The following is a 26,356-nucleotide window of genomic DNA, read 5'->3' on the forward strand; positions in this document are numbered from 1 at the left end:
ATTCTATCTTCCATACCTGTCAGTTGCTTCTGTGCTCATCAACCTCCCCTGGTGCTGGAAAAAGCCCTCAGGAGGAGAAACTGGGAGATGCAGGCACTGGAGTGGGGAAGCTGTGAGTAGGATAATGCACCAGGGGCTCCCACATGGGGTCCTGGTGTGGGGCTTCTGCAATGTCTGCTCTAGCTGGCTTCTGTTGGGTGATTTTCCCAGGTGGTGGGACAGAAAGTTAAGCTGATCCCACTTACCTCACTTTATAAAGTCACTCAGATTCTTTCTATTTTGAATGCCTAGTGTCATGGGATGTACAGACTTCAAATAGTCCTTCTCTGTGGCCAGTCTATATTATTAGTGGTTGAAGCCCAATAGATTTGAAATTTATGGTGGTGGTTGATTCCATCAAAGGCAACACAAAACACTGGTGTAGCTTCTAATATATTCCTTGTTGTCTTTTATAACCATCTTGGGCAAGCATTGTTTCTCTCGACATAGTGGGCTGTGTCAGTCAGAGCGAATGTTACCCCAGACAACTATGGATTGAAGACTGAAGAGTGTTGGGGCCAAAAGCACTAGCTTTGAAATGGAGCCAAACAGTTTTTCAGCAGTAGAAGGGCAGGGTGAAGTCAGATGACCTTTGCAATAAAGAGATCCTTAGCTTTGGGAGGTCCCTGAAGTTGTGGGTAGCAAGTAGTATTTTGCCACCAAAGCTTGGAGCAAGAAGAAAAAACAGTGGCAGTGACAGGGGAATGATATATTTGTGGTAATAGGGGCTAATTAACCCTGATGGCTGATTTTAATTATTGCTGTCATCTGTTGAAATCAGCTAGCTGACAGAATGGTTCAGTTTCGTCTTTTCCAATAAGCAGATACTCAAAACTGCTGCCTTTCTCCTTCCTACCTCTCTTCGTTTAGGTTAAAAAAAAAAAAAAAAAGCCTAAAATTAGAAAGGGGGGGGGATGTTTTTTTGAGAACTTCCTTACAGTTTCTCTTGAGTTGTCTTGGTACATTTTTTTTTTTTTTTTTTTTTTTTTTGTATGTGGCTTTGTTTCCCTGGATTGTGTGAAGTTGGCAGAAAACAACTCCATGTTTATTATTTGAAAATGTTTTTTATGGACCTCCCATGATAAACTTCTTTGGATCCTCTAGTAGCGTCTCCAATATGGGAGAAGGGTCAGCATACATTTAGAAATAATGTGTTGATAGTTCTGTGTTAAATTCTAAAGAGATACACAGAAGAGGTGGCACTTGCTTTCTCAATTTCATGGTAGGAGCTGTGTGCACTTAGATTTATAGAATGATGCAATAGGTACTTTGCCCCTTGGAGTTAAGCAAGGTCATGTGGAAACATCTGGAGCAATTTCTGGACACTTGGGCTCCCATGGGATTAAGCAATAGTGCTGGTCCTAATATGCCCCCAGGCAGCAGACAGAATGGTATCACTTATAGAAGGAATCCCGGTGTTTGCCACAGCGGTCCATGAGCTCATCTGCCCTTTCCTATACGAGGAGGTGGAGGAGGGGAACAGATCTGAAGCTTCACATCCCCTGGGGTCCTGTTTGGATGCCCCAGGGCCCAGGTCATGTTCGGAAAATTTTAATCAGTGACCCAGCATGTTGAGTGTAAATGACCTGCCACTGTTGATTTTAGTAGTCAGTTACTTTTAAGGTGTTTTCACGACAGGAAAATCATGAAACTGTTTTAGATTCCAGGATTTGATGCAGGTGTGCATGGCACATATTCGTGGATCCCTTGCCACATGTTACCCTGGCACCACCCCACTGCTACCCCAGTGCCTGCACTCTTCCAGGCAGTCAAGTCATCCTCTGGACATCCCAGACCCTGAAGCCATGCAGTCTGGCATTCTCTGCTCTCATTGTTTCCCAGTTGTTGAGTCATCAGCATTTTTACATAAAGGAAGGACGTCTCTATGTCATTCTCCATGGCCTTCCAAGGTCTTGGCATGAGTTTGACCAGCAAGGAATTGTGGGAAGTCATGCCTCAGTACCCTTCATTCTCTCCATATTCCCCTCCAGGCTCTGTCTCTCATACTACAATACCCTTGTTGAGTACTTACTGTGTGCCTGATCCAGTTGGGCAAGAAAAGGAACCAAGAGAAGTGTATGAAATGTGTCTTTACTCAAAGAGCTTCTGGTGTATGGAGAAATAAGGAATTCACAAGTGAGATAAATACAACATCAGACATTCCAGAGTTAAATGAGAGCAAGAGCAGCCCAGAAACAGGAGGGCAAAGAAGAGGGACTTGAGTATAGAGAGGGAAGGCGTCACAGAACAGGAGGATGTGGGCTGATCGCAGCTTCAGATGTGGTATGAATGTGGCCTAGTGGAAAACAACCTGCTGCTTCACAAACCAGGGCCTCCCCATCCTCCTCCCATGGCCAGGTCCAGTGAGCATTCGTGTCTATGCCACAGGACCTGGTGAGAGACAGTATGGAATTATGGGGACTGTGGTAAGAACAAGGGAATTTTCCTAGTCCAAAGGGGAGTAGATCCTCTCCTAAGTATCCACCTGGCAGGAACTCAGGCCCATTTTGCTGGGTCTTCTGGTTTTTCAAGAGAAGCTGGCTTTTTATATGAAATGAGTGGGTGGGTGGGGGGTTTATAACACACTATGAACCAAGCTAAACATGTCTGCAACCAGATTGTGACCTCTGACCTTTGCCATGCTAGTGTGCTCTCCCTACATAGTAACATTGTTCAGGCAGCTTGAACCAGTCTGCCTTTGTGCAGTCACCACAGATGGCTCAGGGGCTCCCAAACAGGTCATAGGAACCCCATTTCATCTCCAGTGAGTAAAGGCTGGGGGAGAGAGTTCACCTGTGGGGAGACTTTCTTTCCCATACTCACTGGGCTGCTTGCTGTCTTAGGCTAGGATTTTGGAGAAAGCATTTGAGGCAGCTGGGTTGGAGGGTATGGTTTGGGGGACAAATCAGTGAGTCCAAGCATCGTGGAGCCTGTCATTCCTCAGCAACAAACTCAGCAGCTTTCCTTCCAGTTTCATAAATCCAGACTCTTGTGGCTCATGCAACAAGCGTGATGACAAGTAATAATAACTCATAAAAAGAAACTTTTTTTGTCTTCTTGACTCATGCCTCTAGTATGGGAAATCTAGACATGGGCGGCCACAGATGTTCTCTGGAGCTGGAAGGCATGGTTTTGGAGTTCAAGCTGCATGGGCTAGGAGAGCTGAGGTGTTCATCAAGGAGGAGGAGACTCTCAGGGAGGGCCCTGGCCTTTCTGGATGCCCCAGGCTTCTCATGGGTAGTCAGGAACCTGGACTCTGGAGCCAGACTGCCTGGGTTCAAATGATTGTTGTGCTGCTTACTAGCTCCGTGACCTTGAATAAGTTATTAACCTCTTTGTGCCAAACTCTTTTCTGCTTTAAATGCAGATAATAAAAATGATGATACCTTTTACCCAGGGTTGTGAGAATTAAAGCTACTATATATAAAACAATTAGAAGACTACCTGGTGCATAATAACTGCCATAGAAGTGTTTGCTATTATAATTACTGCTCTACTACATACAGAGGAGAGGATGCATCTGCCCTTTTCCATATGTAGTCAGTGCCTTTGATTCACTGGGTTGGGATCCACATGGCAACATTATTTACAAGGGATGGATGTTCATTGACTCATTAACCCAACAGGCCTCTCTTCCCCAGGTGTGTCTCCATCTCTTCTCATGAGCAACCTATAAAGTCAGGGACATATGTATAATCCATCCTTCTCTTAAGGGGCCTTCAGGAAGTTGAGTGGCTTATTCATGGTGACCCATCAGTTGAACATTTGTTGCCTTTCAGCAGCTGTTATTGTTGGAAGTCAGTTTGTCTGGAGGGTAGAAAGGGGCTTTCTTTAGGTTAATTATGGCTTGGGGCCCCACCCCTTGTCCCACTAAGCCTGTGCCCTGGTTAAAAACAGAATGATGGCCAACCAGATCTGGAGTGTTGCTGAGGCAGAAGAGAGGACTTCCACATCTGATTAGCCTGCTGGATTTTCATCTTTATCCTGCTCTCTCTGTAGCCCAAAGCGTGGGTGAGGAAGAAGCATGGTGCTGTCAGATGGGCCCGGGAACACTTGGGTTCAAGTTCAGATGTAGCCACTGATTGGCATGTGAACTTGGGCAAATAATTGTCCTTTCAGGGCTTTATTTAGTTTCCTAAAGGGATATAACTAGATCTGCATTAATATTGAGCCACGAGCCACATATGACCACTGGGCAATGGAATGTAACTCTTTCAGTTGAGATGTATAAAATATAATGGCCTTTGAAGGCTTAGTACAAGAAAATATATAAAATAGTTCATTAATAATTTTTATACACACAATGGAATATTATTCAGTAATTTAAGGAATGAAGTTCTGATGCATGCTACAACATGAATGAGCCTTGAGAACATCATGCCAAATCAGAGAAGCCAGTCACCTAAGACCACATGGCTGTTGGTTCCATTATATGTAATGTCCAGAATAGACAGATATACAATGACAGAAAATAGATTAGTTGTTGCCTGGAGCTGGGCAAGGGGGTAATGGAGAGTGACTGCTCATGGGTGCAAGGTACCTTTTGGGGTGATGAAAATATTCTAAAATTAGATTATGACAATGGTTGCAGACTCTGTAAACATACTAAAAATAATTTAATTGTATACTTTATTTATTTATTTATTTTTTTTTATCCTCACCCGAGGACATTTTTCCACTTTTTGTACAGATAGAGTGGGAGGGGGAGAGAGAGGAAGGGAGAGAGAGAGAGAAACATCGATGTGAAGGGACACATCGAGTGGCTGCCACCCGCACGACCAACCAGGGTCGGGGACAAACTGCAACCGAAGTACGTGCCCTTAGTGGGAACCGAACCTGGGTCTCTCCAGACCGCAGGCCGACGCTCTAACCGCTGAGCCAAACTGGCCAGGGCTAATTGTATACTTTAAATGGATGCATTTTATGGTATGTAAGTTATATTTCAATAAATGTGATACAATAGTTTTAATATTCATTATATGGTGAAATAATATTTTGGATACTTCTGGTTACATAAAATATATTAAAATTAATTTCACCTGTTGCATTTCTTTTTAAATATGTTTGTGAGAAAATGTGAAATGGCATATGTGGCCCTCACTGTATTTCTTTTGGACCACACTGTGCTGTGTACTCTCAAAGGACTTGCCTGGTTCCAAAATTATATTCTTCCATGAAACAATCCCTAGGTTTGGGCTTCTGATAACTCTTTTGGTACCATGGCTAAAATCCAACTAAAAAAAGGTTCATTTGGGTCTTTTTAAAAACCATTTACAAAAATAGATTTTAAAAGTGAAATCCTGGAAGGAGGCACAGAGTCATATAAGGTAAGCCTGAGAGCCAAGTCCGTTACTTTCTCCTGCCCCCAGGAGCCACCCACATCCATCTGTAATTGTGGACAGAGCTATTTTTAAAAATTTATAGTCTGAGCCTGAACAATGGTTTTCTCAATCGATCCTCCTCTTGGAAGGTTGACTCGGAGACTGCTGCTGCCCAGAGGAACAGGCTGTAAATCCCTGGTTGGCAAAAGTGCTCAACAAGAGCCTGGTTGAGCTCTTGCCTGGATTCCTCATATCCTATGGCCCAGTTGGAGGCCACCAGAGCTTCTTGTCTTTTATTTCCCAAAAGGCTTAGTGTCAAAACACAAACCTTGACCTCTAACCTCACCTCCCAGCAAGGCTGAAGATGATCTTGGGAAGTATCTTGTTTCTTTAGTCCTCAAGCAGTTATTCATTGAATGCCCATTCTGTTTCCTGCCTTTTGCGGGGTGCTATGTGGGGTAATTCAGAAGTCCAAGTTAAATGGCTTCGTAGAGAGACCTGCCTCCTACAAGAACTGGGAAGTATCAGTGTCCATTAAAAAACACACACAGAGATCCCTGGCTTTGGCTTGCATTTCCACTGTGAGAGGTGTCTTTCCCCTTTGCTGAAGAGTCTCTGAGCCCTAGGGTCATGAGCCCTGGTCAACCTCTGCATTCTTCAGCACCTAAACTTGGATAGGTCCCTGTTTGGAATGTTGTTCCTAAACTATCTTATCTCTCTTTTTACCTGTTTTAATTTAAACAATGGGTGCTAGTGTTCACCAGCAGGGGAGGCCCAGCTGCAAGCTCCTGGAGGCTGGCGCCATGTCCCACCTGCTCCCATCAGCTGTCATCCCACATCTCTAGATGGCTGCTGCCTGCTGTGAGCTCTCCTCACCCATTTCAAGGTTTGGGCAAGGGAATGGGGGAACTGAGAGCTTTTTGTAAAAGCCACTTTTAACATTTCTCCAAAGAATAAGGCCAAAGAAAACTTCTTTAGGTATTGGCTTCTTTTGAACTAATAATTATATTCACAGAGAAAGAGTGATAGAAAAACTAATGATAAGGAAGGTGTAAGAGAGAACACTTACCTGCTTATAGTGAGCTTTCCAGAGACCTCTGGAGAATGGTATGGAAGCACAGAGCTGTCATGGGGTGAAAAAGCACAAAAGATGGACCACTCAACGGTGCTCAGAGTGGTTTGCATCACAGTGCGGTCCTAACAATAATTCATAAAAGATGTGTGACAATTCACCAGAAGATTTACATTTTAACATTAATGCAAGGATAGGGCCTGTTTCACAATTAAATTAGTTAGGTGCATTTTGCGGTAACCATGATAATCTGGAAGAGGAACTGAAAATAGAGCAGCTTATAGATGCTTTGCCTCTGAGCCAAGTTATTTTACACATCTCCTAGGAGAAGACATTTTGCTGATAAGGCTTTGCTACTGAGGGGAAACCCTCCAAACCCTCTGATGAGAAGTCAGACTGTGGTTCTGGAAGAGGAAATGTGTGTTCAGCCTGAGAGACAATGAGGTGCTGGGATGTCCTGCCTCCAATATGTGATGTCTCAGGAGTGAAGGCTCCAGCATTCACCAGTGTTGGTTCTGGAAGGGGCTGCTTCCACCCGCTGGACACCACCAGGAGGTTCTCCTCTCCACAACTGGTGTTTGCACTGCACTTGGCTGCTTGTTGATACCACATCACTTACAATTTTGGAAGCAGAGCTCTGCTGAGCATCAGTACCCCATCATGTTTTGGATCCAGCGGAGTTTTGATCACACAGTAGCCATGAAGACAGCCCCATCTGGAGGGCTTCCTTGTACACATGGATCTTGGCCCCTTTGCAGTTTCTTTATGTCACTCTCAAATACTGTAAGGGGGGTGTTGTTAATATTCATGTGCTGCTGGGACCTTCTACATTATCCCCCCTCACCATTTATATTAAAATGTTCAACCAGACAGAAACCTGAAAAGAACTGTACGGCGAGCACTCGGATACCCCCACTTAGATTTTTCCATTAATGTTTTGCTATACTTGCAACTTTTTATTTTTGCCCCGGTAGTATCTCTTCATGATTCACCCATCATATTTCCTTTTGAAAACCAGCCCTATCCCTCTTGTGCCTCACATGGAAACGTGGAGGGAAGATTAGGCAAAACAGCTTCTGTGTGCAGCTGAGATGAGAATCCAGGTGAGCTTAAGGTAGATGAAAGGAAAGGAAAGATTTTTGGAGTGGGAACTAGAAGATGGGATACCAGGCCAAGCTCTGCTGCTAAAAAGCCTGTGTACCTGAGGGCATTATCTTCATTTTGCCAGGACAGTCCTATGCCCGCAATCTAGTCCAAGGCAGGGACTGGACACATAGTTGGGGACAAGTGGCTGGCCTAGCTCTGAGCTCTTGGTTTCTCATCTGGGAAGTGGGGGTAGCACCCACCTCACAAGGATATTGTAAGGTTAAGTGAGGTATTGAGATACAATGCAAGTGCCCCAAAAGATGCTTGGCATGAGGTGGCATATACAGGGTGGAAAATAAGTATACTGTACCTCAGTACAGTGCCCACTACATACTGCTCAGAGTTGATTTATTATAATGCTGAAAATGCATCTGCATTGTATTTAGGAATAATAGCAAACGCAGGAATTATTGTAAAATTCAGACCTGAAGAGAAGACAAAAGAACTAGGGATAAAATGTCTTACTTCACAACCTGAGCATCTTCTGCATGTACTTGTGGAGAGAGCTGTTATATTTGCCTCTGTAGATGAAAATTTTTCTGTTTATTGTTTCCCATGAAAGACTGAAGCTATGCGAGCACTGTCGCCTGTAGCCCTTTGGGAAGGGCCTGCAGGGCATCATTGCCATAGGCTTATTTGTCTTGCAGGACATGGTCACTGGAGCTCTGCCTTCCTGTTCAGTGATGGCCTCTGACGCGTGGACAGATGATACACTCTTCTTACTCAGTGACTTCCTGTTTGTCATCTGGCAGTAGTGACAGCTCATGCCTCTCGCTGGAGAGGATGGGATCAGCTCAAGTCACAGATGCAGTGTGTTTCTAGTTGGAAACCAAATCAGCACGGCCTGAAAGCAGGAGATGGCAAGGACAGGCTTTCTACAGCACTTTGAAAGTGACCCTTCATGAGGCTCATCACATGCTTCAGGCTCCTTGTAGATCAGATGACATTGTTCACAGTGCCTTTTGTGGCTTCACTGACCTTTTCCAAGGCACGGAATCTTATCAGAGAGATGGGAGTTTATTCCAGGGACTCCTTACCTTTTCCCATCCTCATCCACAGCTGTTTTGAGCTGAGGGACATTAGAGCTAGCTACTAGGCTGTGACAATGTGGGGGAGTGGCAGGGGATGAGTGAGAATGTGCCAGGTGCCATCATTCACACTACAGAGTGATGGTGATTTGACCTGATGGATAGTGGATCCCTAAGAAGTGGGAAGGGGACATATGTGAAACTATTTATACTCCTAAAGGGCCAGCTATAAGAAGAAGTTTCTGCAGTATAAATGTCACATCAGTTAGAAAATTGCAGAGCAGTAGTTTGAACAAAAGTCTGATGTTTCCCATTACAATACTTATATCTTATTAACAAAGGGTGTAATCTCATATATCAGTCATGACACTTCATGCCATAAAAAATAAAAAGGCAAGTAAAAATGCATAAGGCATTCGGGGATTTGTTGGAGGGTATTTCTGCAGGTAGGCTGGTGTGATCAATGGGCCAACAATGTCATCAGGAACCCAGTTTCCTTCTATCATTTTCCTCCCTTACTTATGTGAGCTTCATCCCAGGCCATCTTCTTCCATGGTGGCAAAATGGCTGCAGAGTTTCCAGGCATCACCTCTTCACACAGGAGAGAGAGAGAGATGACGTCAGTAGTTATCCCTGAAGAGTGAGAGGCCTTCCTTCTCAGAAGGTGGGAGCAAACCTCTGCTCACATTTCATCAATCTGAATAGGCCACTTGCCACTTCTGAACCATTCCTTCTTGCTGTGTTAAAATTCTAGAGGCCCAATATTGCAGTTGAGGTGGGGTCAAGCTACCCACCCTTTTTGCATAACTTCCTGCTGTCACTCAGTGGGCAAGAGAGGAAGGGATCTTGTGAAAAGGACCACAATGTTCCTGATATCTACCACAAGGGACATTTACTGACCTCATCCACTGTGTCTGTGACCCATCTACCCTTCCACTGCCCACTCATCTTTTTGCTGTGGAGCAACTTGTGTACATGATTCTGGAAGAGATGGGCATACTCCTTTGTTCCCAGAACCCCTTGCTCCATCACCCCTTCACAGCTTCTGTGTGTGTGTGTGTGTGTGTGTGTGTGTGTGCATGAAGACTTCTTCCTTGTTTCTTCCTTCTTTTATTTTTAGAAACAACAGAAGAGGCCTTTCCCTTTTTCTGGTTCTCTGTCAAAGGACTTAGTGACCATGGCTGGTGCCAATGTGGTGGACAGGGTCTCTCAGCATTCAGAATGCAGTGGCCTCATGGCTTCAGGAGAAGGAGTGAGGCCAAAGGGAAGGGGCAGACAGGCATGCAAGCAGACTGCACAGAGGAACCCTCTGCAGAAGCACACAGCAGGTCCTAAACACTGAATATTGATTATGGTTTTCAGCAAGTCTTTTCAAGAGGGAAGTTATTGGCAGTCTGTTCTAGTAAGGACTCTAGAAAATAAACAGTCTGATTCCTTAAGCAAATCCCAAATCTGTAGAAATGCACTTGGACAGCTTCACTGGGGATAAAAGCAAGGGAAGTGTTATCTCTGGATAAAAGGTGAGGAACGAAGCTGCCAGTGGCAGTCTGAAAGGTCCTTCATGCATTGACCTATCCCTGGCTGGCCCTTTCTACACTCGGTCCTTGTCTTCCCTTTCCTGTTGGTAGATCTGTATCTTGGAACTGAAACCTGAGAGGACATGGATCCTATCTTCCTTTCCACTCAACCTGGTTACTCTCCTATAGCTGGCTTCGGTTTCCAACTTGGAAAGGTACAAGCAGTGGCTAAAGAGTAGGAAAAAGTGAAAATGGAGTGGTTTTGTGCATAAATAAAAACTATATTGCTGTCCTCTTGTTAGTCCTGTTCTTCTCATTGTGGAGCATCCAGCGGATATTTTAGTTCTGGCATCAAGTTCAGTGGTTAGAGAAGAAAAGGAAAACATTATTAGAGAATCTACATGCTAATGGCTCTGGACCAATCACACTTCCTACTTGCTTCAAGAGACATTGTATCTAAAATGAGACCAAGGTTTCCTTCAGTGGCTGACATCATTTGGTGTCCTTTGAGACAGCCCCTTGGTCCTTTCAGGTTCTAGCTACAACTGCAGTGGGCAGTTCAGTGTGAGTGTAGACTCCTGTTGCATGGTGGGGCCACCTCAAGCATGGGCCATGTGTCTTTCTACTTTCTGGCCCAGGGTCTTCCCCAGTAGGTGAGAACTTGTTTGGCTGACTCAAACTTGCAGCCTGGAATTTGGGGAAGCTCACCATCCTGGAGCAACCTTCAGCTAGTGGGGGAAGAGAGTCCCCACCCTCATCCTTCAGGTGGACAGTTTTGCATCTCTGCACTTCCAGGGAAATTGTACCCTAGTTGCCATAAGCAGCCTCCATAATGCACCCTAATAGATCCTCTTTCCCTTTCCCTATCTTGCTTCCCACTCTGCCTCATTCCTTCTTCCAGGCATCTCTTTCAGAATAAACTACTTGTACCCAAGTATTTGTCTCAGACTGTGCTTTCGGGAAACCCAAACCAGAACACTTCCCAACATTGCAAACCCTGCACTGCAATCTAAAGCATTACTGTAATTTCCTATGGGCACTTGTAGTTTTGTTTGTGTGACTGGGCTAGCCTCTGGCTCCCCTCTGGCCCAGGCTGTATTTGGGAGCTGAACATAGACGGTCTCTCTCCCCACCATAAGGGAACAACCAGCACCCCATGCAGACTGTTTGAACTCCTTATGCCCCACGGCCATCTTAATTCCTACACAGTGTTCCCAGTGCTCTTACAGCTTAGTTCTTTGATTGATAGGAAGCATTTGGGAGGCTCTATTTTCATGGCTGGATGGGGGACATTTACGCAAAGAAAGAGCTCTCTACTCAGCAGTGTGCCCAATGGACACAGTGAGGGTGAAGGCAGGTTGGTTTGGGGAAGAGCTTTACTGGGGTACCACATCTTACATGGGATGGGATAAAAGGTGGAAGCATGTATCAATGAGGAGTCTGTCAGTTTCTGTTAGATAAAAACCAACCCCATCTGGCTCAAGCTAAAAAGGGAATACATTGCAATGAAAAGGTCATGATTAATCTGGCTTCAGGTACTCAGGAGTTGAAATGTGATGTCCGTAGGGCCTGAGCGCTCTTTGCCTTTTGGTTTGGCTCTACTCACTTTGTATGATGGCTGCATTCTTGGACTCTAAACCTTCATGCTCTCCTCCTTCTATCAAGCCCACTGTGAGTCTTTCCTGGAATCTCTGCTTTGATTGGCTTGGCTTGGTTATGAGCATGTCTCAGAAGCAAAATGTGGGGCTTTGGTTGGCCAAATCTGTAGTGAATGAATGGAGCTCTGTCCCAACCAGGGGCATTGAGTATGGGGAGGGGTCATTTCCCACATGAAAATCTGAGGTTGATTCAAATTAAGAGAGAAGGGATGCTGGGAGTGAGGAATGCAGGAACCAAATTTCAGTGTAGTTAAAAAAATTAATTTCCCAATGGAGATTTATTGACTTCCTCCCTGATGCTAGTACTAGGTGCCACTCAGAGAGAAGTGCTGTCAGGTAGCTTACGGTCTAATGGATGAACTAAGGAACGTATATGTGCAGCTGGAATAGACTGTGCCATCTGAAGCAGTGATTTCCACACTGTTCTTATGAATGTGAATTTATTTAGAAATTATGTGTAATTTATTTTGTATTCACATATATTTTAATGTGAATACAAAAATACTGCCTGAATCTTATTTTGTATTTATAAATGTTCTGTTTAGAAGAGGGACACCAACATTACATAAGCTTCAGGCCCCAGCACACTTGAACCCACCCTGATTTTTAAATACCAAAAACATAGCTCTGGCTGGGAAGCTCAGTTGGTTAGAGTGTTGTCCTGATATGCCAAGGTTGTGGGTTTGATCCCTGGTCAGGGCACATACAAGAAGCAACCAGTGAATGCATAAATAAATGAAAAAAGAAAAGTGATGTCTTTCTCTCTCTCTCTCAAATCAATAAAAAATATAAATTTAGGAGGACAAAAATAAACATGAAATAAACAATTTAAATATAATTATGATATTTGTTAATAGAACAGAACACAGCATTTCAATTTTACTAAGGTATTATAATTATTAATGTTGTTGTATTCTAAGTGTACTGTTTTATTGAGGACATTGTGATTGAATATACTTAAATCATTTTTTTTTAAAATATTAGTTTCATATTTTGAGATACAGCTAATTGAAGGTCTGTTTATTTTAATTTAAAGTTCAGTTTAATATTAAAGTTTAATGGCTATCCTCTCTAAAATAAATAACTCACCAAAGTACATAGATCCAACGAAAGAAAGCTTTAGAGGCTATAATCAACCAAATCAAGATTTAATTTTTCAATTTTATCCACCAGTTATGCAATTGTTTCAATTGATTAATCTTGCAACTTTTCAAAGATGTTGTATTTACATATTTCTAATAAATAAGTCAAACTCAGTGGAACTCTATTTGGAATGTTTTTATTCAGATTACATCATTCTGCCTCCAAGTTTTAAGGCGGAAAATATGAATGTTTTGGTGCTGCTGATTTTTATTTTGGGGGAGGCAACACACTTTTTAAATATTTGTCCTCAAAATGCTCTCTTCATAGAACAGATTTCTATAGGGAAGCAGGCACTTTTTTACCTGGTTTTTAGTATCACTTTGGAGGATATGAGTCTGTTTGTGTGTGTGTGTGCGCGCACGTGTGTGTGTGTGTGTGTGTGTGTGTGTACACACTCATACCCATGAGTATATGTGTTCTCTGAATATATCTGATAGGTGCATACCTAGCTGGTGGCCACATGTCTTCTCAGAAAAGGTTAGTATATTTATAGCAGTTGTCTTTTTATAAAAGGGAAATGCATAATTCATCTTTAAGTTCAACAATTTAAAAAATTCTCTGTCAAAATATAATCAGTGGGCATCTGTATAGTGTAAAAATATTTCACTATCATGTCCCCATCTCATTTAAAAATAGTGTAAAGATTTTACTGTTTTGAAATAATATCTACAAATCTGCTTCACTGAGCCCATGTAAAGTGCACTGTGTTGCACCCTGAAAGCAAGTGAACTCGGAAGGACTCCCCGTTCATCCTGCGCTCTTTCCTCAGGCCTCTCCCTGCCGTGGAGGATACTGCCCTTCCATTACATTAAGTGTGGGGTATGCTGGACTCAGGGTGGGTGCTACTGTCAACCCATATTTTAAATATTAAATGAATGTATAGTTTTCTTATTTTTAGATTGGCACAGGACACAGAATGGAGGTTCTAATATTCTTTCCACTCTTCAATATATCCTGTTGCCCACCCACCCTCTGAAGGATGGGAACAAATGTCCCACAGGATCCTACCAGCCTTTGGTTAGATGACTCTACTATATATTAAAAAAATTAAAAAAGGACTTAAAATCTAGGTTCAAGGGACTTTAGAGGTCAATCGTGCATTTTAACTCTCACATGAGCATCTGAGATAAAATGACTCAACTTTAAAAGCCCAAAGCCAGTGACAGATCTGGCACGAGAATCCCAAGCCTCCCAATGTTGAGATGGTGACTGCCTGTGACCAGAAGCCCAGCTACCTTTCCATGTCCATGTCACGTGATTTTTTGACCAACCTGAGTTGTTTTGCTTTGAATTCTGCCTGAGGGGATTTCTGTGCCACAGGTCACTTTTCCTCTTTGTCTAAGAGGGGTTGGGGCTGGTTTAATGACACTTCCCATTCTCTTCCACCAATACTTCTGGCTGTGTTCCTTTTCCCCTAAGAAGGAAGCCAAAAGAGAACAAAAATCAGGCTAGCCATCTTCTTCTTTGTCTCATCAGAATGTGTGGTCACCTCTATGTCAAGGCCATTGCCTTTGCCTCAGTTTTCCTTCTCCCTACAGTGTGCTGACAGAATTCGGTTTATGCCTGGGTTCTTGACCTTGGAACAAGGATATTCTACTTATGTGATTAGGCCAGTTCTTAGTCTAGTGGCCACATATGGCTATTTAAATTTACATTAATTAAAATGACAAAATCAGAAATTAGATTTCTTATTTGGACTAGCTACATATAAAGTAGCCACATGTGGCTGGTGGCTACCATACTGGACAGAGACTGTCTTGGACACTTCATCACTGGTAAAGCCCTTTTTGATGGCACAGATCTAGATGGATCACAGTGATATTTTGGTTTTTTTGCTTTGTAAAATGTGGGATATTGTCTTGGGGACAATTTCAGGAGCATTTCAGGAACTCCTGTGTCTCCATTTAATTTCTTGACAGGTTGGATGTTGGGCCAGATGGCTGAAGAAAAAGCCTCATGGAGCATGACAAGTAGCATTTAAACTAGCCACTGCTGTCGGAAAGGTGTTTTCAGTTTTGGAGCCAGGGATCCACATTATACCCACTGGGTTGTGGGTGCACATAGTGCCATCCATCCCCCTTTTTCTCCTTATTTCTTCCTTCTGTCCACCCCCATCACCCCTTGAAAGCCGTCTTTGTTGTGAGGCCCATTGCATGACCACCAACACAAATTTGGGAGCTGAATTGGCTTCCTGTCTTTATATGTGCTGGTGGGATAATAGGAGCAGGCAGGGTGTTGGCTGATACAATGCCTCTGCTGCCTGAGAATTGTGGTTTATTTCACTCCCAGTCATCTAGTACAGTGGGTGGCACATGACTTTAGTATTTGCTCCTTAGTGCTGTATAACAGTGCGACCCAGCGGGTACCTGCTTTTGATGGGGGTTAACTGTAGGTCTAAAGAGTTGTAGCACAAAGAGAAGAAAGCCTCTCTCACCTTTATTCTCTTTTTCCTGTCAGAAGGAACCCACAACAGTTCAAATCATCATCCTCTTACTTCCAGAGGTGTCTAGTCCATTGTGGCTACTCTGGAATTGCTTGGAGCTACTGCAGAATGCATTGCCTAAGACTCCTGCAGTTTCCTTTCTGAACACAGCCCAGTTGGGGCACATATTTGCATATGGTGACTCAGACCCTTTCATTCATGTGTGCCTTCTTTGAAAAATGTGTAATGAAGACTGTTAAGAGTGTTGTTTGGACCAGCAGCACCAGCATCCACTGGGAACTTGTATGAAATACTGAATCTCATAGGCCTACTTATCAGAATTTGCATTTTAACAAGGTCCCTGGGTGATAGGCTTGTGCATTAAAGTTGAGAAGAAACCCCATGTTGAATATTGTGTGTGTGTGTGTGGGGGGGGGTGAGTGTGTGTGAGAGAGAGTGTGTGTGTGAAAGAGAGCGAGCGTGTGTGTGCATGTATTGTTGACAGATTGATGGAGAGAGACTCTAGAGGAGAGTAGAGGGGTCCTCTTGCTTTCTTTCTGGTGAGGCCAATCAGGAGAGACCTCCAGGAGGAGGCATGAGCTCTGAGCTAGTAGGGATTGTGAAATCTGAAAAAGTGCAAGAGGCAAGAGATTGCAGGATAGACTTGCTGGTGCAGCTAAGGGCAGAGGAAGCACCACCAAGAATGGGGGCTGATGCACCCCTGACCTGTTTCTACATTAAGAGGAAGATAGGCTCTGAGGAGGGGAGCACTCCCTGGGGTTGGCCTCTGAGATCCTCATTTGCTTTTTTTAGCAGGACAATGAAGAAAGATGGCGGTGTTTTGAAAAGAGAGAGCTCTGAAATAGGCTGCTGGGATCTGACCTTCCTAAGTTATGGAAAGGAATTTGAAAGGGAGCCAGGGAAGGCAGGTACAGGAGGAAGTCAGGGAGGCCAGGCAATGCTGTGGATGCTGAAGCGCACCTCTGAGAGGGCTATGTGGTGCTTAGTGAGGGGCTCTTTCTGGTCCCTGGGATGTTGAGGGGTCTCTGCATTTTAGACTTCAGAGACAGAGAAACTAACCACCCAGTGTCTGTGAACAAATTAGGACTAAATCATTAGTGTGGTGTAGCAGAGCCTCTCAGACCTCAGTGGGCACTCGAGCACCTATTACAATGCAGTCTCCTGTATGGGTTTGAGGGGAGCCCTGCATTCTGCAGTTCTAACAAGCTCCCAGGTGATGCTTATGTAGTCAATCCAGAGACCACCCTCTGCAAACAGTTTGGTCTAGGAACCCAGGAAACCTGGATTCTGATTCAGGTTTACCACTAAAATGCATGTACCTATCATTTAAACTTAACATTTGACATTGAATCACCTGGAGATCTTCCCTGGAGTTTCAGCTCTTCCCTTGGGGATCACGTGATTACTTCCCAGTCATGCCCAGGTCATGGCTGTAGTGAAACATTAGGACACCGTGGCTGTAGAGCATCCACTGAGTTTTAGGACAGGGAAACACATTGAAGAGAAAAACACAGACTGGGCCCCCCTGGAGCTTACAACCTGGTAGGGGGTGGGGAGGAGTGATAGAATGATGATTGTCTGTTATTCTCTGTGATATGTGTTCTTTCTCTGGGAGTTTGTAATCTATGTGCTTCTGGAGGGTCTGGGAAGGCTGCCTGGAGGAAGGGCTTCCCTCTGGAAGCAGCTGGGGGTTATGTGGACACCCTCACCTTTGCCTCAGTCTTACAACCAGACTTGCCTTGTTTTGCCTAACAGCCATGGCAAAATATGCATTTGGGGTCATGCTTTTGGGCTGAGTGCTTTGGGCAGTCCCCTTGTTCCCAAGGATGGTTTTGTAGTGGTTTGCCCAGCCTCTGCAGGCTGTGTGGGGTTCAGTGTCAGGAGAGAAGGGAAGACAGCAGCAGCAGCAGCAGAGATTTGTGGGTGGGGGGAGTAGGGAGGTAGTTGGACTTTCCTTTCCCCTCCATGGGTGGGTTTACATGGGGACTGGAAATGGGGCCAATCTCTCTGGGTGCAGGACACCATGAACACACAGACTGCACAGCAGAGCCTGGAGCCCCAAATGCCTCTGTGCTACCACTCTCCTTTTCTCCATCGAGGGCCCTGCTTTCCCCACACTCCTCCTCCCAGCAGCAGCAGGCAGGTGTCATTTCTCTGGGCCAGGTAGCCTCCCTTTGTTTGTCCTTCCAGAGGGACTACCCCAGGGGCCTGGGGACTCCAGAGTGCCTCACGCAGATTCCAGATTCAGGCTTCACAGACCTGAAATCTACATTTCTTTTTTTTTTTTTTTATCCTCACCCGAGGACATTTTTTGTTCAGATAGAGTGGGAGGGAGAGAGAGGAAGAGAGAGAGAGAGAAACATCGACGTGAAGGGACACATCGAGTGGCTGCCACCCGCACGACCAACCAGGGCCGGGGACAAACTGCAACCGAGGTACGTGCCCTTAGCGGGAACCGAACCCGGGTCTCTCGGGACCGCAGGCCGACGCTCTAACCGCTGAGCCAAACCGGCCAGGGCTGAAATCTACATTTCTAACCAGCCCCCAGGACATGCCCCTAAGGGACACTGAGCAGGAGGACAGGGCAGCAGCAGAAGGGCCTGCTTCAGTGGGACAGCTGGCTGGAGGTTACTTGTCCCTCTTCCCCTCTGAGTAAAAGGGAGACCCATCTGAGGCACCGAAAAACCTCAAGTTTGAACAGGCTTTTCTTCTTGATGCTGAGATGTGTGCTTTGATACTGGGATAATGTTTAAATTCAGCATGAAGCTGCTGCGTATGGTTGCCATTGTTGAGTTGGAGTGCATGACAGGGACAACTTGACCCAGCCCATTGGGGTCCCAAAGTCCTGCCCACTGGACAGGCTGTGTAAATAGTTATAGAGGTGGGACATTAAATGGTCTGTGGCCACTGAAGCTCCTAGTTCTCTGGATCTGTCCTCTCTGTCTTACTGGAGCTTGGAGGCAGTGCAGGGAGCCTGTGTGCAGCCCATTGAACCTCCGCTTTCCTCCAACCCTGGTGGGTTTGGAGAGCTTGCAGCCCCCACAGTTTGTCCTCCTTTTCAAGGACCAAGAGAAGTGCAGAGGGACACTGTTGTTTCAACAGGAAAATCCATGTGAAAATGCATATGCAGAAAGCCAGCGGCTCCCTTGCTCTCCTCTTCACTCACTGAGAGGGAAAACCACTGGGTTCCCCTTCCTGAGACTCTAGGTGGGGTAAGAAGGGGACTCTTGGGAGAATGGTGTGGGTGAGGCAGATTTGCCTCTGCTCATCGAGTCTGAAGAAGGTGATCTGCTAGTTTCTGGCTTATGCAAAACAGACCACCGACCCCAGGGTGAAGACCCAGGAAGCACAGAGTACAGACAGCTGTGTAGATCATAGGGCAGAGTGTTTATAGCTTTAGTGCACTGAGTCTGCCACCACTGGCTCAGTGTTCTGTGGTGTTGACTGTGTTGCATTAGGAAATGGGAGACTCAGTTTCCTCACCTGCAAATGGGGGTGTTGCCCTGATCCTCTGAGTGTTTCACAATGCTGGCACTCTCCATCCAGGTTTCAAGAAGAAATGCAGAATTCCAGTTCTCAAGGAGAGGAGAGTTAACAGGACCTCTCCAAGTGAGCCTGCTGACCCCACGAGGCCACTTTCCCTGGGTTCCCAGACCTCTGGGACAAGGTGGGACATGCATACCTGGGCTTTAGAGTCAGATCTGAGCTTAAGTACCAGCTCAGCCTCTTAACCCCATCAGCAATGGCAGTAAAATGGCCAGAATCCCTGCGAGAGCGTGGAGTGGGTGTACTGGAAGGCTGTTTGGCATAGATGTGAGGGGCATGCGAGGTAGTTATGATGACGGTGCAGCAAATCTGTCCATTGGCTGTCTGTCCATGTGTGTGAAGGAGTTAATCCCCTCCTCCGAGAGCAGGCAGCCCTACCTCTCTGCTGGGCCTGGGATGGGTATTTGAGAAGGATGGAAGATCAGTGGGACAAGGGTGCACAGAGGAGAAAATGTATTAGTCTTAGGGTGAAGGCTGGGCCTGGGCACTCAAGGAAATTATTCTTGGTATCAGAAATCTTTGGCCTCTCCAGGCCCCAGTCACAAAGAAGAAGGGAATTGTGGAGGAGAGAATGAGAAAGAGGGAGAGGGAGAGGGAGAGGGAGAGGGAGAGGGAGAGGGAGAGGGAGAGGGAGAGGGAGAGGGAGAGGGAAGGGGGGGACAGAGAGAGAGAGAGAGAGAGAGAGAGAGAGAGAGAGAGAGAGAGAACGAACACAAGCAGGAGGGGGTGAGCTCACAGTTCTGTAATGGAAACTTGGCACCCAGCCTCCACTTTCTTTCCTTCCTTAGTGCATGTGGCTTGAGTCTTGGGTTGAGAACTTCTTCTCCTCCCAGCAGGTACCCCCTGCTATCTCCACGGCCCACTCTTGTTCCCTACCCCTGCCCTCTCAGATACGGCACTCATACATGCTACCTCTGTTCACCAGTGTGTGATATGGGACATGGGAGCCTGCTGCCTCCCTCTTTATATCCCCCACCCCCTCCCTGACTAATTAGGCCAGCATGCACTTCCAGGGCCTGGCAGATGAGGAGCCAAGAATGCAATGGATAGGGGCCAAGTGTTTTTGTTGACATTGCTCAAGTGTAGCTTTGTGGAGCAGTCTCTGCCATAGCAGAGAAGTCCAAGGAAGCCGGAGATGATAAGGGGAGAGCGGTGAAAAAAAACCAAGTGTGGCTACCTCTCCAAATCTTCTTTGCCTTCCTCACTGCCAACCCTCTGTCCCTCTTCCCTAAATCCAAGAATATAACCCTCCATGTCATGACCAACGAGACCAGCTTAGTCTCTAGGAAATCCACTCAGTGGAGTGGTGTTTTAGAACCATTTTCTTTGTTCTTTGTAATGCTTTCATGGGGTGATGCTCAGGCCTCACTGCTGTGCCAAATAGTTTCTGAGAAAACAACCTTCTTGAAAATAAGTCCATTAAAACTGTTTTCACATTCACCTATTATAAGGTTCAGGCTGCATTGTTGATCTGTCTTGCTGTAGCTGAATAATGCTATGAGATGAATTTCATCCTCTCCAGGATCTACCAGACTTAGGTTCAAATCCCATTCTGCCCCTTTTTACTCCTTGTGTGACCTTGGTCGAGTCTTTTAACCTCTTTGCACTTCAGTTTGGAGCTAATAGTTCAAACTAACACTGTTGTAAGATGAAACATGGTGAAGAAAGGAAAATCGTTTGCATATAGACACTCAGTAAATGGAAGCCATGATAATTATTAAATGGTAGTTGATGTGGCCATGGATTGGCTCTGATTTTAGGCAAATCTGTGTCTTACTTACTCTAAAGGTAAGTTGACCCCAGAACCAACTGTCTCTTTGTATCTCACCAAGAATTCTGTGAGGACAAAGAAATGGGCTATACCGTTGTCATACTTGGCTCTCAGTGGGAAGTGAATGCAGTGCTTTGCTTTCATCGTTCTCACTTTCTCAGACTCTGATCTCTGCATTAGTGGTCAATGGGAAAATATATTTTTGTTGAGATAAAAGTTTGTAGGTTTTGGAATCCAGAGGTACTACTTTAATAGTCTCTAATTCTTGAAGATATTGAATCATGATGTAAAAAAAAAAAAAAAATCCTCTAATTTTCTGCTACAATAGCTGGCTTTATTTATACATCTCTTAATTGGTATCAGCTTTTCTCTCACAATTACAGAACCATGGAAACTTGGCCTAGGAAATAACTTTGGAAGTCATTGGAAGGAACACTCTTGCTTCTTTGCAAACCTTTGCATTGCTGTGTCACAAAGCACTTTCCTTTGACCCAGATTATGAGAACAGCAGAATGGCCAGTCTGTTGGTCCATAGCACAGCTCTATCTTGGAATCGCATGCAGGCTGGCAGATGCTTTTGGTGCCCTGCCCACATCATTTCGTTCTTACCTCTTCAGTGCACACTGGCACTATTCAACTTTTATCACTTGTATCTCATTGTCCAAAGTCTTTTTCCGGGCATCAGAACCTCCCTTGGACATGTGGCAAGTTGGAAGTGCTAGGGAATTAGTGTCCCCTGGGAACAGCTTTCAAACACAGCAGACCAGGAGTAGGTACATAAATACTCAAGTTCCTTCACCTTTTGGGTGTCTGAGATACATGTCTACATTGGCACCCAAAACCTAACAAAGGGTTCAAGCTGTAGTTTATTCATTTTGACAACTTGCTTGAAATGAACCCTCTATTGGCTGGCTCCCTTTCCCTGTCCCATTTACCTATTCCCAGATCTCCCCCTCCCCCATAAACCATTGTGCTGGATCCTTGCTTCAGGAGCTGCTTCTGTGGAAAACAGCCTGAGACAGGTGGGGTGTCTTTCTTCACACTTTCAGATTATTTATGATAATATGATATTAAATTCACATTATAAGGATGCTTGTTGGATTTTAAGTCCACTGGCCTTAATGTTTCTTCATGAGCTTTTGAAATTTTTTTTCTTCTTGTCAACAGTCTTAATAATAAGAATTAACTATTCAGGTTAACCAGACTAAACAAATGCCTGCTTTACCCTTGAATTATCTTCGGTATTATCCTCAAAATTTTGACTAAACTGGTATATGTGGCAATGATGTAGGTTTTGTATTTCAGAGTCTAAAGTTGTCATTTATTATAGTTAGGTTTTCTTTAGAAAATACCTCAGGGCTGTCCTGGCTAGCGTGCATAAATTTTAATTATATATCTTGATAATTACATCTGGGAGCAGTTTCCTTTCAACTGAGGAAGACCTCAATGCATGAGCAGCTGATATTTTTTGTGTCCTGCTGACTTAGGTGAGATGTTCACCAGCATTGTGATTTTCAGAAACATCTATGAGCCTCACTTTATACACTCACAAAATGGGAATAATCATTTTGATATGTGCTTACTGAGGATCTACTCTGAGCCAGCAGTCATTAGGTGTTGGAGGAACAACAGCAGACAAATTCGACAATGTCTGTGTTCCCCCTTTCTTTCCCAAGGGATGTCATGAAATTAAAATTTAATGAAGGTGAAATTATTTAGGAAACTGAATCACCACAGAAATAGATGAATGGGTATGATGATCTTCAGCTTTTCATTGACCATTTCAGAACACCACATTGATGTGATTTGTTCTGAAATGTGAAGACCATTGGGCCCATGAATTAGGCTCTTGTCTTACACTTAAATCCATTTTCTGACCACTGCAACTCTGGAACTCAAGAGTTTGCCATTGGCTCATGTCATATCTTTGTTTGGTGCCAGGTCACTAGAAAGAGTCACCTTTGCTTGCTGTTTCCCCCTTCCAGTGACCCCCTGATGTCCAGCTGTGCCATTTCTTTGCCTTTGTCTTTTTGTCCATATTTGTCAAGGCTACTGGCCACTTTCTATTTTGGAATTCTCTGTCTGTTCACCTTCTGTGACACCATTTTCCTTGCTCTTATTCTTCCATTCATGATCCGTTGCTGAATTCTTTTCCTCTACTTTCTCTCCAAAGGAATGTTGAGTTCTCCATAACTTCTTCCATTTCCTTCTCTTTAGTCCCCTCCCCGCCTTCTCTGAGAGATTCATTTATACATGTCTCATACTGTTCCCAGTTTGCTTATGACTCTCCTGATGCTCTGTCCCCTGAGGTGTCTGCACCCATGTTTACATAGGAAGCACATTTCCCTTGCAGTGATCCACAGACACTTCAAACTCAACATGTCCTTCCCAGAGAGCATACCGCATTCTCTCTCATGTACTTCTCAGTCTCCGTTCTGTTTTCTTGCACTTCCATCGCACAGTCATCTCAGCTGGAGACCTGAGCACTGTTACATGCTTATCCCCGTCACATACTCAGTAGTCTGCATTTGCTTGTTCGTGCCTTTATCTCTTGTTTATGGAACTCTTGCTATGTGGCATACAAGGCCTAGGCTTTTGAGTGTCAAAATGGTATCTTAGCTTGGGTAATTCTCCGAAAGCAGGTCATGATCAAGTGTTCAATTATAGGCAGTTTTTTTGGGAGGTGATTCAAGGAAACTGGTAGGAAGTAGATGCTGGTGGGATGGAGCCAGTCATACTGAATTAGTGGACCTAACTGTGTCCATGTCTTCCTAAATTCATGTTCAGTGAGGCCATGTTGGTAGCTTGAAGTAGGCCATAATGGGACTAGTTACACCACGGAAATTGGCCCATGGCTACACACAACTTTTCCCCCTGCGGAGAAGTGGTTGTTAAACATTTCTCAGTATGTTTTTGGAGCAGGGAATTAAGACAGGGAAGAACAACAGCCAGTAAAGTGTGCTTTGTTGTGAGTTACACTGTAAACAACTAGAATGGGATCCCAATCAAGAAAACACTGGATTCCAGGGTTAAACTCAAGTTAGAATATACATCTCAAAGTCATCCCACTGGAGCAATGAGGTATTAATATACTACTTCCTACCAGTTACTGACTGAGGGCTGCCTCTGTTGGGCCCAATAGGATCCAGCAGCCAGAGGAAGTACAGTGGTTAGGCCTAAGGGGGGTATAGGTGGGAGCTGAGCACCTGATGGCTGATTAAGAAACTGAGCATATGGATTTTAAAAGGCTAATTAATGATGTGTGTTTATTTTCTTTTTCTCCCCAGAGCTTGACTTCATGGATCTCATAGGGGAAGACAGACAGTGGACGGTGGGGAGGAAGTTAATGCAGGTGAATGACACTCTGACTTCAGAAGACACAGGACTTCGGAGCAGCAAGAACTGCACTGAACCAGGTAACTGATGGCTGTACTCTGGGCAGTGGCTGCATTTTCTCTGGTTATGGCTAAGGAAGAGTTGGATACCATCCTTTTCCTTTGAATTCTAATCCAGACAGACTTTAAGAACATCTATGGCAAGTGTCTAAGAAACTCAAAGGTAGGCTCTTATCTTAGGGGGCTGTTCAGGTATGTTTTTACCTATGTATTCTTTTCCCAGGGGAACTGCGGAAAAGGTAAGTCAAAGTCATGGGAAATACAGTGTTAGGGAGCCCAGTCATCACCTTTGGTATGGGAAAGAATAGAATCAAATACGATACACTGACCAGCTCCAGGATGTTGGATTCAGCCACACCCGGGGCCAGCAGTGATGGTGGGCTTCTGTTCCCAGTTGTTGGAGTTGTGGTTTAGGTAAGTGATATGATCTAACTGTGAGTGGCATTGCTCACTGTATCAAGAAATGCCTTTCTCAGGGTGACAGATATAGAATACAACACATTAAAAGCCACTGTGAGAAAGGACATAACTCAGTTGATAGGTAGAAAAGATGTCCAGGTTTTTTAAAAGAGCATGAGCCCAGTACCTGCTGCTGTTGGCAGGGGTGGGGCTGGAGGACAGGGAAAGGAAGGAAAGGAAAGGCTTCAGAAGGGCAACAGGAGGAGTAAATGAGAGCTCATTATGCTGTGTAGAGCTGGTCCACAAAGAATGAGGACATAGGAGTCACATTCTTGATTTCCTCATCTGTGAACTATGGGGAATGGACTTGATTTCTGGTGCCCTTGACTCTGAACCAAGGAGGGAAGATGATCATGTCTGAACCAGGAAGGGTGTTGTTCAAATCCTAACATATAAAGGGCCTTCCTGGAGCCTCTTTCCATCACTAAACTGCTTTGACCACCCCAAACTACTGTGGCCATTCTGCTTTTGAATGTTTTGATATAAAATGTCTCTAATTGCACTGTTCAATATGGACATTCAATGGTGACTTAATTCAAATGAATTCAAATGAGATACAATTAAAAATTCAGATTCTCAGTTGCACTAGCTACACTCCAAGTATTCAAGAGCTGTGTGGGGCTCATGGCCACCATATTTTACAGCATGGATCATAGAGCATTTCTGTTGCCTATTGGACAGGCTGGTCGAGAAGTTCCATTTGTCTTTGGACATCTCTTTTGTCTTTCCAGTTCAAGGATATAGAGTGGACGTGTAAATATGAGAGCCTCATCTCTAATCTTGGTCTTGGGATCACACTCACCTGGGGTTTAGTACTAGCTTGGAAACTTGGAAGCTGTGGGCTTTGGGAAAAATAGGTTCTCTAAGCCTATTTGCTTCTCTGCGAAATTAAGTAATATTCTGATCCTTTATGTTTGCTGTGAGAATTGGTAATAAAGTAATAAAGTATTAATAGCTTAGTGCTCTGTGTATGGTAGCTCCATAGTAGCTCACTCGTGGAATCCCACTGTCTGCATGGGGCACCCATCCCTCCATTACAGGCAGGTCATGGAGCTACATTCTCCAGTCCCTCCTCATAGGAATGGGCAGATATGGCACATCGGGTTCAATAAACAGGTCACTTCCTCAGGTGGCCCAGGTCTGGGCATTCAGGTGGGTGCACAGAGAGGCTTGAGCACCATATTTAGACACAGGTTGGAAGGTCTCACCATGGTGAAGAACACAGCACTTCTGTGGAATCCTCTGTTTGTATAAGAACATGATCAAAATATTGCTGCAGACTCACATCACTACCAGTTGTCTTGGTCTTCTTTCCAGAATAATGCCAGGAGACTGCTTTTTGGTGTTCACTGAACAGGTATTTGATAGAGAAGTTAAGAAACAAAGCACTCATGAGATCCTCATTTAGAATCCAAATGTATTAATGTTCTCTACCTCTGACTACAGGGTGAAAAGAGTTGGAATGAGCCAGTGGCAGGCCCATTCACAGCATGTTTCCCAGTTTCCCTTGTGAGGTCAGAGCAGCCCTGTACGCAGTGAATATTACGTGTACTGGTTGAATGTAGTGGTATCTTCTCTCAAATGTCTTAAATGTAGGGACTAGGAAATGAGCCAGGTGGTTTCTAGACAGGCCTTCTTCTTTTTGTGATGATGTCAGCTGAGCAGTCATGATGATGATGCATCAGGGTGCCCCATGTGTTTTAAGGGGTGGTTATTTACACAGGACCTGAGCACTTGGGGTGACGGCATGTGTCGTAGCCATGAGTAATGGTACCAGGTTGCAGACAGGAGTTAATTAGGCTCTTGTCATAAAGTGCA

The 26,356-nt window shown here is 44.6% G+C and overlaps 1 protein-coding gene across 6 annotated transcripts in view; it reads left to right on the forward strand.

The window, feature by feature from the left end:
- SLC24A3 (solute carrier family 24 member 3) overlaps positions 1 to 26,356 on the forward strand; it is a 558,214-nt gene that overhangs the window by 47,429 nt on the left and 484,429 nt on the right. For 3 of the 6 annotated variants that reach the window (XM_036245873.1, XM_036245875.1, XM_036245874.1), the window contains exon 2: positions 23,972 to 24,100. In XM_036245873.1, the coding sequence (XP_036101766.1) occupies positions 23,972 to 24,100 (129 nt within the window). Of the gene's footprint in view, positions 1 to 23,971; positions 24,101 to 26,356 lie in introns of those variants that run through there. The other 3 variants (XM_036245881.1, XM_036245878.1, XM_036245876.1) reach the window with 1 other exon arrangement.

This window comes from Molossus molossus, unplaced genomic scaffold (genome assembly GCF_014108415.1).
Source record: "Molossus molossus isolate mMolMol1 unplaced genomic scaffold, mMolMol1.p scaffold_m16_p_6, whole genome shotgun sequence".
NCBI lineage: Eukaryota > Metazoa > Chordata > Mammalia > Chiroptera > Molossidae > Molossus > Molossus molossus.